The sequence below is a fragment of the Halichondria panicea genome, chromosome 4 (assembly GCF_963675165.1).
Source record: "Halichondria panicea chromosome 4, odHalPani1.1, whole genome shotgun sequence".
NCBI lineage: Eukaryota > Metazoa > Porifera > Demospongiae > Suberitida > Halichondriidae > Halichondria > Halichondria panicea.
Genome location: NC_087380.1, coordinates 538,760 through 551,619, shown reverse-complemented (window position 1 = coordinate 551,619; position 12,860 = coordinate 538,760). Strand labels below are relative to the sequence as shown.

At 44.0% G+C, this 12,860-nt stretch overlaps 2 protein-coding genes across 2 annotated transcripts; both read left to right on the top strand.

Moving 5' to 3' along the window:
• The first annotated feature begins 2 nt into the window (after positions 1-2).
• Positions 3-3,309, top strand: LOC135334824 (E-selectin-like). The gene is made up of 8 exons (XM_064530168.1): positions 3-127; positions 268-591; positions 644-847; positions 900-1,073; positions 1,127-1,318; positions 1,391-1,567; positions 1,710-1,982; positions 3,092-3,309. The coding sequence occupies exons 1-8, from the start codon at positions 58-60 to the stop codon at positions 3,160-3,162; spliced, it is 1,485 nt and encodes a 494-aa protein (XP_064386238.1). The 5' UTR covers positions 3-57; the 3' UTR covers positions 3,163-3,309.
• A 1,071-nt stretch (positions 3,310-4,380) lies between these two features.
• On the top strand, positions 4,381-11,846 carry LOC135334783 (uncharacterized). Its single transcript, XM_064530103.1, has 23 exons — positions 4,381-4,541; positions 4,678-5,001; positions 5,054-5,224; positions 5,331-5,525; positions 5,577-5,768; positions 6,087-6,263; positions 6,312-6,656; positions 6,740-6,848; positions 6,927-7,087; positions 7,213-7,410; positions 7,576-7,772; positions 7,859-7,949; positions 8,126-8,208; positions 8,317-8,353; positions 8,504-8,718; positions 9,956-10,249; positions 10,333-10,576; positions 10,628-10,692; positions 10,757-10,891; positions 10,949-11,077; positions 11,140-11,291; positions 11,344-11,479; positions 11,650-11,846. The coding sequence occupies exons 1-23, from the start codon at positions 4,472-4,474 to the stop codon at positions 11,719-11,721; spliced, it is 3,792 nt and encodes a 1,263-aa protein (XP_064386173.1). The 5' UTR covers positions 4,381-4,471; the 3' UTR covers positions 11,722-11,846.
• Positions 11,847-12,860: the final 1,014 nt, after the last annotated feature.

Sequence of the window (12,860 nt, the reverse complement as noted above, 5' to 3'; positions counted from 1 at the left end):
TACTCTAGATTTAGCAGCTAGCTAGACTTTATGCCTGTGCTGCTATAATACTAGAGAATGGCTACTGTAACTCTATTTCTCTGCTGTCTGCTGGGAAGTGTTTCTCTTGTGTATGGACAACCTTTGAGTGAGTTGATATGCAGTGCAACTAGCTCTACTGTAAGTAGAGTAGAGCAAACTAGTTATAATCTTGTGCTACTGGTGTAATCTAGATCTAGGATATAAACTTGGTATCAGAACATCAATTATTACATTAATGGCATACAGTTCGACTGGCAGCATCCAATGAGCCCGATGGCACTGACCACACTGGAGAGATCATCTCATTCTCTGATGTTGGATCAGGAGCTAGTGGTCAACCACGCCCCTGGCTTTGCTACACCGAAGACACTGGTAGTGTATTGTGGCTGTTCCCCGATGGGAGTGCATTGCAACTTGAAAGTAGATCAGTGGCATTTCAGGACGAAGTGTTCATCAGAGATGTTCCTAATTTTGCCGTTATTCTGTATCGTGGTCCCACACACTTCAGTCCTGATGGAGAACACTGCTGTGTGAGGACTGCCACCAATGAGAGGAGATGTGTCACCTTCAGTGAGTGCTGACTGTATTGTCTATGTCCAATACTAACCCCCACCCCCCACAGTTCCCTGCCCCACACTGAGTCCCCTCACTGACACTAATGGGAGGATCTCATACAACCCAGTCAACAACATGGCCACCTACAGCTGTGTCACTGGGTACACACCAACCATCACCAGTGGAACAGCTCTGCAGATAACTTGTGGGGGTGGGAGTGATACTAGTGCTGGTACCTGGTCTCCACTACCACCTACACTTACTTGTACAAGTAAGACTAGAACTAGTAAGTAGTTAGTGTGTGTTTATTTTCCCCAACACAGTTGTCACCTGCCCTGTCCTAACCTCCCCTACCAATGGAGGTGTGTCCACCCCTAGCTTCAACTACCTCACCTTTGCTGCATACAACTGTGACCCTGGCTACTTCCTCACTAGTAGTGCTACTAGACAATGTGAAGCTACTGGTCAGTGGTCAGGAGTGGCACCAACTTGTCCACGTGAGTTAGCAACGGTGGGTTGGAAGTAATGGTGATCAAGCATCTCCCCACAGCTGTTGACTGTGGATCACTAACTATTCCCAATGGAGTAGTAGACACATCCTCTGGAACCACCTTCATGATGACTGTTACCTACACCTGTAACATTGGATACGTCCGTGTTGGTAGTGAGAGCAGAACTTGTGGAGCAAGTATAACAAGTGGACCAACTGGAGTTTGGAGTCCAGCTGCACCAGTTTGTGAAAGTATGTTATACCAATGTGTTGTGGCCTCACGTGATTTCCTATAATCTGAACCCCTGATATCTGTTATAATAGTTGTCAACTGTGGACTACTTGCCAACCCCTCCAATGGAGCAGTGGACACATCCTCTGGAACCACCTTCATGATGACTGCTACCTACACCTGTAACACTGGATACGCTCTGGTTGGAGCAAACACTCGGACTTGTGGGAGTGATGGACAGTGGACTCCAGATGCTCCAACCTGTTTACGTACGCAAGTTATTATCAACATCAAGCAGTCTATGTTCAGTCTATGTCTGTTGTTGTGTCCATGCACCTGTCGTTATCTGTCTTACCTCAGTAAGTGTTTACTCAGGTACTAAATGAAACTACATTGTTATGATGTTCACAGAGCTCCTAGCTGTGATCAGCCCCAGTGGTGTTCCAATGGCTGGTCAGAGTTTCTCCCTCACTTGTTCCCTGAGTGGAGGGGCCTCTCTACAACCCACCCTCTCCTACCAGTGGACGAGGGAGGGAGGGTCACTCATGACCAGCACAGCAACCCTCAACTTTGACACTCTCTACTTGTCAGACGCTGGTCAGTACAGCTGTCAGGTCATCCTCACCTCCAGTCAGCTTGAGGGGGAACACACTGTAGCTGCTCACTACACCATTGAGTTCATGAGTAAGTGTTATGTTTTTGTTTTTTTGTAGCTGTTGATTCAATTTCACACGAACAAACACTAGTTGTTGTAATTCTTGTATATGTACATGCACTATGAATCTCCCAATGATGTATACAGGGTTTTGCAGAATCTTTGCAATATCCACAAAAAAGCGTTTTGCGTTGAGCGTTCCTTATAAGGTTATCTGTGGTCAACCATAAAGTTGTAGATCTTAGTCAGCATGTCAACAATGCACTATTCTACAAACAGTTGATGGATCAACTTGAAGATTCTCAGCAACACTTTGATAAGACAGTCCAAGCAGCTCTGTCTGATGCACTATTCTCCACCTTATATCCCCTTGGTCAGCTTTTTTCACAAGAAAAAGCCATTTTGTTTTTGAATTTTGCTTCCCAATCAAACTTGGCATTTCACCACAATGTGTATATGACACCACAATGTGTAAACATTAGATATCCATATAAGGAATGCTCTACACCCTCTATTTCAAAGATTCTGCTGAATGTATGTTGAATGTATGTTGAATATCATTCCAAGTTGAATGTTGAAGTGAGTACTCACACCACTAAACCACAAAGCTGATACAACTGTAAGTGGCTGTCACAGCCTGTCAGTGTGATGATGCCCATGCATGATAATACACAGCACTGACTACATGTACATGTGTGGGTGTTCATCTAGATACATATTCAAATGACTTGAGGTGCAGAGTGTTGCTACACTAAGCAAACCAAGTAAGAGAATTAATGTACATCAGCAAAAGTACTGTAAAAGAATAGAGCATTTGTTCGGGAGAAGTGGAGATGTTGAGCCAAAGTAGCAAAGGCATGCATGGTCCTCATCCTATGTTGAATCCATAACAGTGCTACTGATACTCTTTGAAAATCTAGGCACTTACTTAGGAGAAGTTCAAGCAAAGATACACATACATTTGTACATAATTATGAAGCTTGTGGGTAGATCATAATCATGATCAGCTTTGTTTTGTGGTTTAGTGGTGTGAGTACTCACTTCAACATTCAACTTTGAATGATTCAACCTACTTGAAAAGTACTGTATATAGCATCAGTCTATTATTTGCTTATGCCAACCACTCCACATTCCACAGGCCTGCACATTCAACTTGGTCTGGAGGGAATAACAAACTGCAGAGTGTACACTGATCGAACTAGACGCTGATATGAAAACAGATGACATCACCAATAGTCTGACACAAGGCATTGAAAGCCAGTGTGCCTGTGGATTCAACTCTTCCCTCATTTTGAATTCCTTCATGGTTTGTTTCGATGACTCCCCTAGTCATGTGACCTACAGAGCTGTGCTAACTGGAACAGAGAGTGTATCCACCATACAACTGGCTAGGCTAATGGAACAGTGGGTTGAGAATGATCCAATCGTTGTGGTGCAGAGAGCAGGCTTCAGTGTGACTAACACTTGCCCTCTGGTGATCACTGACAGAAATAGTCCAGAGTGCCCTGAGGACATCACTAATCGGACAACTGCTACTACCTCACCCACAGAGAGTGTAGTGGTCAATGTTGGTGCAGTGGCTGGTTGGGTGGTTGCTGGAGTCTTGGCCATTGCTGTGCTAGTACTGATTGTAATAGTGCTGGTTATGTTGAGGCAACGGAGGTCTGGATCCAAGGACATGAGTGATGAGAAGACAGGCAGCCAACCAACACAGTGAGTGTTAGTGTGTGAAGGAAGTAGCTGTCATAACTATATACGTGTATACCGGTATGATTGTAGAGAGCTTTTGTTATGATTGTGTATTTAATTATTCCATGTATATAGTTAATAGATTCCATTCTTCTATATGCATGGTGTGTTAGTTCTTAACTATGTGTAGAGTTTCTGTCAGTTATCAAATTATGTGCTTTTATTGTATACCGTATTAATTATGCATGGTCTAGTACGTCTGTGAATGAAATAGCTGTACACTTGTGTACTGGTGTGGTTAGAGTTGCATTTCAGGGAGAGTTGTGTGTAGTAACCATCTAGCTAGCAATCTGTGCCAAACCAAATGGCTGGTATATCGAGGTGGCCGTACTTCAGAGAGCCAGAATAGCGTTAGTCTACTGCTAATATTATAATTATTGCTATTTAGTTATGCCATTCTTCTATTTCGTGCAGACTACCCCCAGTGGTGATGAGTCATCTCCCCTCCCATGATTACGAGGGGTTGAGCAAACTACAAGAGGAGGCTACCTATGAGATGGTGGACCAGCCACGCCCCCCTCCTCCTGCAGACTACCAGCTCTCAGCCTGTGCAGCTTATGCATCCACTGACTGCAACACAGAGAACAAGTAGACACTATAACAACACAGTCTAGTTTATCAATGTATGTGTCACTGTTTCATGTAATTTAGCAAGTTGTTATTGTTGGAGCATGATAACTGAAGGCAATATAATGACGCCCACTCACTCTGTCACTGTATATAATTAGAGCTACATATAGACATAGCTATACATATATACTACTAGAGAATGGCTACTGTAACTCTATTTCTCTGCTGTCTGCTGGGAAGTATTTCTCTTGTGTATGGACAACCTTTGAGTGAGTTGATATTCATTAGCTAGAATCTGTGCTAGATCTAGATCATATCCACTGCATGGTGTAAATCTAGATGAAACAAGTACACTGTATATAGGTTTGGTATCAGAGCATCAATTATTACATTAATGGCATACAGTTCGACTGGCAGCATCCAGTGAGCCCGATGGCACTGACCACACTGGAGAGATCATCTCATTCTCTGATGTTGGATCAGGAGCTAATGGTCTACCACGCCCCTGGTTTTGCTACACCGAAGACACTGGTAGTGTATTGTGGCTGTTCCCCAATGGGAGTGCATTGCAACTTGAAAGTAGAGTGTTGGCAGTTCAGGACGAAGTGTTCATCAGAGATGTTCCTAATTTTGGCGTTGCTCTGTATCGTGGTCCCACACACTTCAGTCCTGATGGAGAACACTGCTGTGTGAGGACTGCCACCAATGAGAGGAGATGTGTCACCTTCAGTGAGTGCTGACTATATTGTCTATGTCCAATACTAACCCCCACCCCCCACAGCTCCCTGCCCCACACTGAGTCCCCTGTCTAATGGAACGATCTCATACGATGCAGACACCAACATGGCCACCTACACCTGTGACCCTGGGTACGCTGTGACGACCATCTCATCCATCACCTGTAATGATGTCACAATGATGTGGAGTAGTACTGTGAGACCCACTTGTGAACGTAAGAGTAACTATTATCAATATTTTTCTAGCATTGTCATTAAATTTTGTCCTGGCCATCTGTACCGACCAAGAGTGTAAAATTGCTTTCATTATAATGTGTGCAGTCAGCACCACTACCTGCTCTGACTTGACTGCTCCAACCAATGGAATGATTGGCTATAATGCGGAGACCATGAATACTAGACCAGTGAACACCGTGGCCACCTTCACATGTAAAACTGGATACACTGTGACTGGTGATATGACCAGGACTTGTGGGGCTGATGGAGTGTGGAGTGGGACTAATCCAACATGTACTCGTAAGTTACTCACATTCTCTTGTTTTTAAAGCTTATTATTATACACTGTAGCTGTTGACTGTGGCCCCCTTACTGACCCCACCAATGGAATGATTACTTTATCCACTACCACGTTTGAGAGCACTGCTACCTACTCTTGTAACACTGGATACAACATTGTTGGTAGTGTGATCAGAACTTGTGGAGCAAGTATAACAAGTGGACCAACTGGAGTTTGGAGTCCAGCTGCACCAGTTTGTGAAAGTATGTTATACCAATGTGTTGTGGCCTCACGTGATTTCCTATACCGTATAGCGGGTAATTTTCGGGGGGGTAAAATATTCATTATTTTCGTGGGCAGACTGACCTCCACGAAATTTTATCGTAGCGTGGCTTATCTGAACGTAGGAATGCCGTGCAGCCACGAGGCTAAACGAAATTTTTTACTCACGAAAAGTACCGTTTCTCGAGTTGAACGAATTTTTTACCCCACGAAACTTACCCGCTAGCTATACGGTACAGTCTTATTACTGAATCCTTCCAGTGAGAGTGTTGGTTCAATATGTTACTTGTTTCTAACAGTTGTCAACTGTGGTTCCCTAAATGCCACTGCCAATGGAGCAGTGGACACATCCTCTGGAACCACCTTCATGATGACTGCTACCTACACCTGTGACACTAGATACATGCTTATTGGAGCTATGACCAGAACTTGTCAAGCTAATGGAATGTGGAACTCTAGTGAACCTGCCTGTGAATGTGAGTGTGACCTACACAGCTTCAATACTACTCATTGCTCCCCTGCAGTCATTGTCCTGTCCATTGGAGGCACTGTCTACACTAACAACACAGCTCTGTCCTTCTCCCTCATTGGAGAGGGCTCCTCTGCCCTCACCTGTCACACTGAGCTATCCACCTGCTGCAGGGAACAAGACAACCTCAATGGAGGGGCTCTAGGAGGGTGGAGAGGACCTGGCGGAGACATTCCTGAAGCAAGTGATGCTTCTCCTTCAGAGGGATTTTATGTCACTAGAAACATCAGCACTATCAGCCTGAATCGCTGTAGAAATGAAATGTTGGCAAGAGGTCTCTACTGCTGCACTATCCCCAGAACTAGCGGGACCAATCAAACATTCTGTGTGGACGTGCAAGGTACAGCATTCTTGTGTGTGCGTGTATCTTAACTGATTCATTCACCCTCTGTTCTGTACTGCCTATATATACTCTTCCAACAGAGCCTAGTGGTGGTGGTGATGTTGGGCCTATAGTCGGTGGTGTCATTGTTGCTGTGATAGCCATTGTGGGGATAGTAGTGGGCATCATTGTGGCAGTCATCTTTGTCAGGTGATTATCACTTTGTGCTGATTCTCACTCGATCACAATACCATTGGTGTGTGTGTGTGTGTGTGTGTGTGTGTGTAGGCGTATGAGACAGAATAGGCTCAAGTATGCCCCTGTGCTGAAGGGAGGAACTCTGACCTCTGATACTCCTGCTAAACCAGCTCCCTACACTCACTACACTAGGGACAGAAGAGATGATGATGCAATAGCTCTGAGTAGTGTACTCACTCCTAAAGACACAGGTGTGTGTGTTTTAGGTGGCCTAAATACAACATTCCAAGCTATATTAAAAGCAATTGACAGTTTATGTTTAGAGCTAAGTTCTGTTTGTTCAACTTTCAGCACCAACTATTTGTCTATATTTCAGAGCCTAGTATAGTAGAGTTTCCTAGTGATACTCATGTGACGGAGGGGGAGGAGGTGTATCTGAGGGTGAAGGTGGGAGGTCACCCTCCACCCAGTCTCACCTGGTACCACGATGGTAGGAAGGTGACTGCAGACTATGCCACAGAACTGGACCAGGACGGTGGAATATCCTTCCCTTGTGTGGAGACTAAGCATGCTGGTGAGTACATATGTACTACACAAGGTAGTGTTGTATTGGTTATTGGAATGTGTTTATAGTTGTTTCATAACATACCCCAGCACATACAATAACATAGCTGCCACATATGCTGGGATAACAACTGTTTGCTCATGAGAACCCATGCTGTACATGACCCCTACACAGGTACCTACAAGCTTGCTGCTGTCAATGACTCTGGATCCATTGAGAAGCAAGTACACCTCTCTGTTAGGGGTGAGAATGAAGAGCCTCCCCCTGTCAATAAGAACATTGACTTGGGACCATTACCAGTGGAGCAGCTTGGTGTGTTTGTGAGTGATCTGCATGCCAATGGAAACCTCAAGTTCAAAGATGCTTACAAGGTAAAGTGTTAATCATGTAGTATTATCAGTATTTTAGATCTTGTAGTCTTGTTAGTTTCTTGTAGCTGATAATAAATGCCCTGTAGACATTGGACAATGGTGAGAAGGGACATGATGTGGTCGTGGCTAAGATACCTGAGAACAAGCTGTGCAATAGATTCGGGAACATTGCCGTGTGTAAGTGTTACACTGAAACTGCTCTCTTGGTGTGTTTGTTCATTATATGCTTGAAATAACTTTACTTAGCGCATCATGGTTGACATAGTACTAATGTGTAGTTCTAATTATGTGGACATTATTTACCTAAACCACCTCACTCCCATGTGCTCATCATACAATGACCACTCATGCAGATGATGACAACCGTATTGTGTTGCAACCCATCCCTGGACAAGAGGACTGTCAGAGTGACTATATCAATGCCTGCTATGTAGACGTGAGTGTGTGTGCCATGCAGGCCTTGAATGCTTCGTGTTATGGCTATGAGCTGGCTACTATAGTCAACACTGTATGCTCACCACCTTGTATGTTATTCCTATTCCAGGGCTACCAAGCACCCAGGAAGTTTATTGCCACACAAGGTACATAATTGTGTATATATACACTATACATACAAGCACCATTTATCAGTTAATGACCCCATTATGAATCTGCTTAGCAGTGAGTGAAGAATGTACAACAGTCAACACACGTTCTCAAGTTGTGAATATAATATCATGGTATCAATGCAGGTCCTATACCTCGCACTGTGGTGGACTTCTGGCGGCTCATGTGGCAGGAGAGACCACCCATAATAGTCATGCTCACCAACCTCAAGGAGGGGAACAAGGTCAAGTGTCAACCATACTGGCCCGAGTCTGGGAAGAAGCAGTTTGGACCATTCACAGTGGCCATTACAGAACAGCAGATCTTTGCTGACTACACCGTCAGGACCCTCAAAGTCACTGTAAGAATCTTGTTACAAGAGCTTCATTAGCCTCGATTCCAGGCCGCTGAGAAAGGCGGCCTGGTATACACTGTTTACGCATGCGCCAGAATTACCCAGAATCTGGGTAATCGTAAATTGCAGTATATTTATCAGTATTCTTATTCCGCATTAGTTTGTAAAACATTGATATCCGTTTCATTTATAATGATGTCATTGAAAAAAGAAATCTAGTCCAAGTTGTGTAATGGCTGCTACCTTCTCTTCTGCTCTCGCGTACGCGTTATCCTGTGTTGGAAAACCAGGTCTAGTCTTGAAAGACAAGCAGCTGGAGGCGTTGAAGTGTCTGTACGCTGGTGTTTATGTGGGTACCGTACCGACCGGCTATGGCAAGTCCCAGAGCAAGTCCATCTGCTTTCCAGACACTCCCTTTCTTGATTGATGTGAAGCTTGACAGGACCAGTGCACCTCTCTCTGAAAGAAGTGTGATTTCTCCTCTTGTTTCTCTGAGTGAAGCCATCTTCAAAGTGTTGGTGTGTCTGTTCGACGTTCAGTGCCATTCTCTCTGGAAGGAAGTATTGTTGTGACATTTGCCGAAAATTGGTCTCACAGAGTATACATGGTATCTGATCCGAGAACTGTGTGACCTGAATGTGTTTACAATCCGAGGGACTTGTGTGTATCCGATCCGAGGGACTTGTTGCTTGAGTGTGTATCCGGACTTGTTGCTTGAGTGTGTATTAATGGATAGTGCTTTCAATGGTAAATCTATTGTGTAAATCAATAAGTATATATAGTCCTCACATTATGTTACGTCACAGACACTGTACTTATCCACATTTATTTTTTACCCACAGGTTTAACTAATTTCTTATGAGTTTAACTTGTCGCCTGAGTGTGTATCCGATCCGAGCCTCAAGTTAATGAATAAATCTACAGAGCTGATGTTTTACTTAGCTGTCTCTATCTACAGTATATACAGAGAGGTAGCGTCTTCTTTTTCTTTTTTCTGTTCTCTATCACAATAACTGTTTTAACGTTCAATGAGATAAAATACGGTAAATAATAAATTAATTGTCCACCCACGCGCCAACAGTAAATACCAGGCCCACTATTCAAGGGGCTGGAGTCGAGGCTAGAGCTTCATGTAACCTTATACCTTAATTAATTATATTACTTTGTGTAATGAGCTGAGTATGCTACCTTTTATGACTTCATGTATTCCCCTACTATTATTCTTGTGCTTTCACTACTTTAGATTGAAGGAGACAGGAAGTTCCTCAAGACCACTCAGTTTCACTTCACAACGTGGCCTGATCACGGTGTGCCTGACTATGCCACGCCCATTCTTGGGTTCCATCGTCGGGTCCAGTCCCAACACAAGCCATCGAAAGGTCCCCTCCTGGTCCACTGCAGTGCTGGTGTGGGACGCACAGGCACTTACATTGCCATTGATAATGTCCTCGATCAGATCTCAGCCGAGGGTATGGTCGATATTTCTGGTACCATTGTCAGAGCTCGCAACCAGAGGATGAAAATGGTCCAGACTCAAGTAAGCACAGTCCTTTAATTACTATTGTATCACTGCTGCCATTTTGATTCTACTGAGCATGCTCATTGCCCCTCTACCTATAGGACCAATATGTGTTCATCCACGATGCTATCCTGGAGTCAGTGACGTGTGGAGACACTCAGATCAGTGCTGGAGATCTGCGCAGACAGATACTGAATATGTCATCAGTGGCCCCAGGAAAAACCGTCTCTGGATTCCAATACCAGTTCCAAATTCTGGAACAAGTATCTCCAAATCCTAACGAGATCAACAGCAGTGCTGCCCTCGAATCGATGGACAAGAACAGGGGGAAAAAATACTTGCCAGGTAAGCTCCAATCAACTGTTGCTGGAGTCCGTTTACTGTGTTGTTCTACAGCTGACAATAGTCGTGTGTTTCTGAAGGGAGAGCAACCTGACTACATTCATGCTGTGTTTGCTCATGTAAGTGTTCGACTACTAGAGCCCTTGACCTATTGTACTCTCATGGTCCCCTCCCTCCCCCCAGGGCTACAAGCACCAGAAGGCATACATCATTGCCCAGAATCCACTGGACTCAACTGTGCGTAACTTCTGGAAGGTGATCTATTCTAGGAAGTGTGCGGCTGTTGTGATGTTGACTCCACTCAGTGAGAATGGGCAGGTAAGAGATGGTCTCCATTAGAGGTCCTCCCTGTTGAGTGTGTGTGTGTGTGTGTAGGAGGCATGCTCCCAGTACTGGCCAGAGAGTGGCAATGTCATCTCCTTCGGTGAGTTCACCATCGATAACTTGGGGGAGGAAACCAACACTGGGTTTGTTATGAGGCAACTGAGCGTCCTCAATGAAAAGGTACGTCATGCATCTCTTTGTTGCCTTCAAACCTCTCTTTATTCCTTGTTGCCTCCATGCAGACCCAAAAGGCCCTTCAAGTGATCCAGTTCCACATCACTAACTGGAATAGCAGTGGAAAGTGTGAGAACCTCAAGACTGTAACTGACGTCAATGAGGAGGTTATAAAGGTTCAAAGGAGGACTGGAAACAAGGCGATTGTGGTCCACTGCAGGTGAGGATCTGTTGTGAGTAATTATGTATCTAATAAATTGTATTGTATCCAGTGACACTGCGACCCGCTCTGGTATGTACTGCTCTGTAGCTACTACCATTGACCGTTGCAAGACAGAGGGAGTGGTGGATGTGTTCCAGGTGGTCAAGGCTCTCAGGGTCCACAAGCCAGGGGCAGTACCCTCAGTCGTGAGTTCATTTGCTATATTATGTACCACTTAATTACAAGCCAGACCTCTCAGCTGCTGTTTTCCCATAATATACAATGTAAACAGGCCATGCATGCAATTACTTGTGTTTCCTTCCACCGTCATTGTGTGTGCAGTGTATGTGTATTAATGTTCCACTCCCCCTCATAGGACAACTACAAGGATGTTTTCGAGGCCTTGTTGGTCTACTTGGACTCCTTCGATACTTACGCAAACTTTTAATGCGAATGTAATTGCATGTTTTCTTGTTTGTGTTGAAGTTAGACATAGGATTTTAATTATTTCCACTTTTTTTAATGTCTTTTAACTACTTGTCATCTCTGTGTGATGAATTTTCTGTGCGATGATCGAGTGAGGGTCTTCAAACTAAAATCACGAACTAAAATCACCAATTAACCGTATTAAAACCGTATAATATACAGCAGAGGTTCAAAATTCCGCATTTTTTTAGGGCAGAGCAGCTACGCGAAAATTAAAACTGAGATAAACTCCCACACATTGGCATTTCACATGCAAAGCTATTGGTAGGTGTAGTTTCCTGGCATTATAACGCGAATATTAGAACCCAGAAAAATTTCTGCTGAGGGCTCGATCTGGAGGCAATAGCGCAAATTAATTTGCACCCACGATAATTTCCTGCTATACGGTACGCTTTAATATTTCTAGGCATGACCAACCACGCTCAATGTGTCACAAGTCTCAAAGCCTCGAGAACAAGCTGCTCATGATTATCGTCTTATGAAAGAAGAGAGGGCATGCAACTCCACTATCAGTACACATAGCTAGCAGAGTTCAAACGTGGGCGCATAAATACCGTATAGCGTGAAATTTTCGAGGCACTTATATTTCGTCGATTGGCCTCTAAAAGCATTTCGTTGCACAATTTAATGTTCGCGGAATTACTGCTTGCCTGAAGCCACGCCTTTAAATCTTTGCACGTTATAGCAGATAATTCTTTCGTGTAGGATTGTTAACCCACGAAATCCGCGAAAATTAAGTCCCTCAAAAATGTCGCGCTATACAGTATATAATAATTATGTGAATTTGCATAAAATGCTAAAAATAGAAAGTTCTATTTTTAGCCTTTCATGCATAATCGTGCACATTCCGCCAGCCCCAGCCCACGTTTTAACTCTGCTCTTTTATTGTTGCATGCCCTCTCTTCTTTTATTAGCCTCTATTTCAGGCCGCACTGAAGATGGTTGAGGCTAGATGGGCATGGCCTGCCTCCAATCTAGGTTGAGGCCTTGTGAAGGAGGCTATTCTTTTATAAGCCCTTGTTATCGTATCGAGGCTAGTACCAGAGTCAGACTGTGCAAAATAATAAATTTTACCCCTGCAAAATAACACTTACAGACACT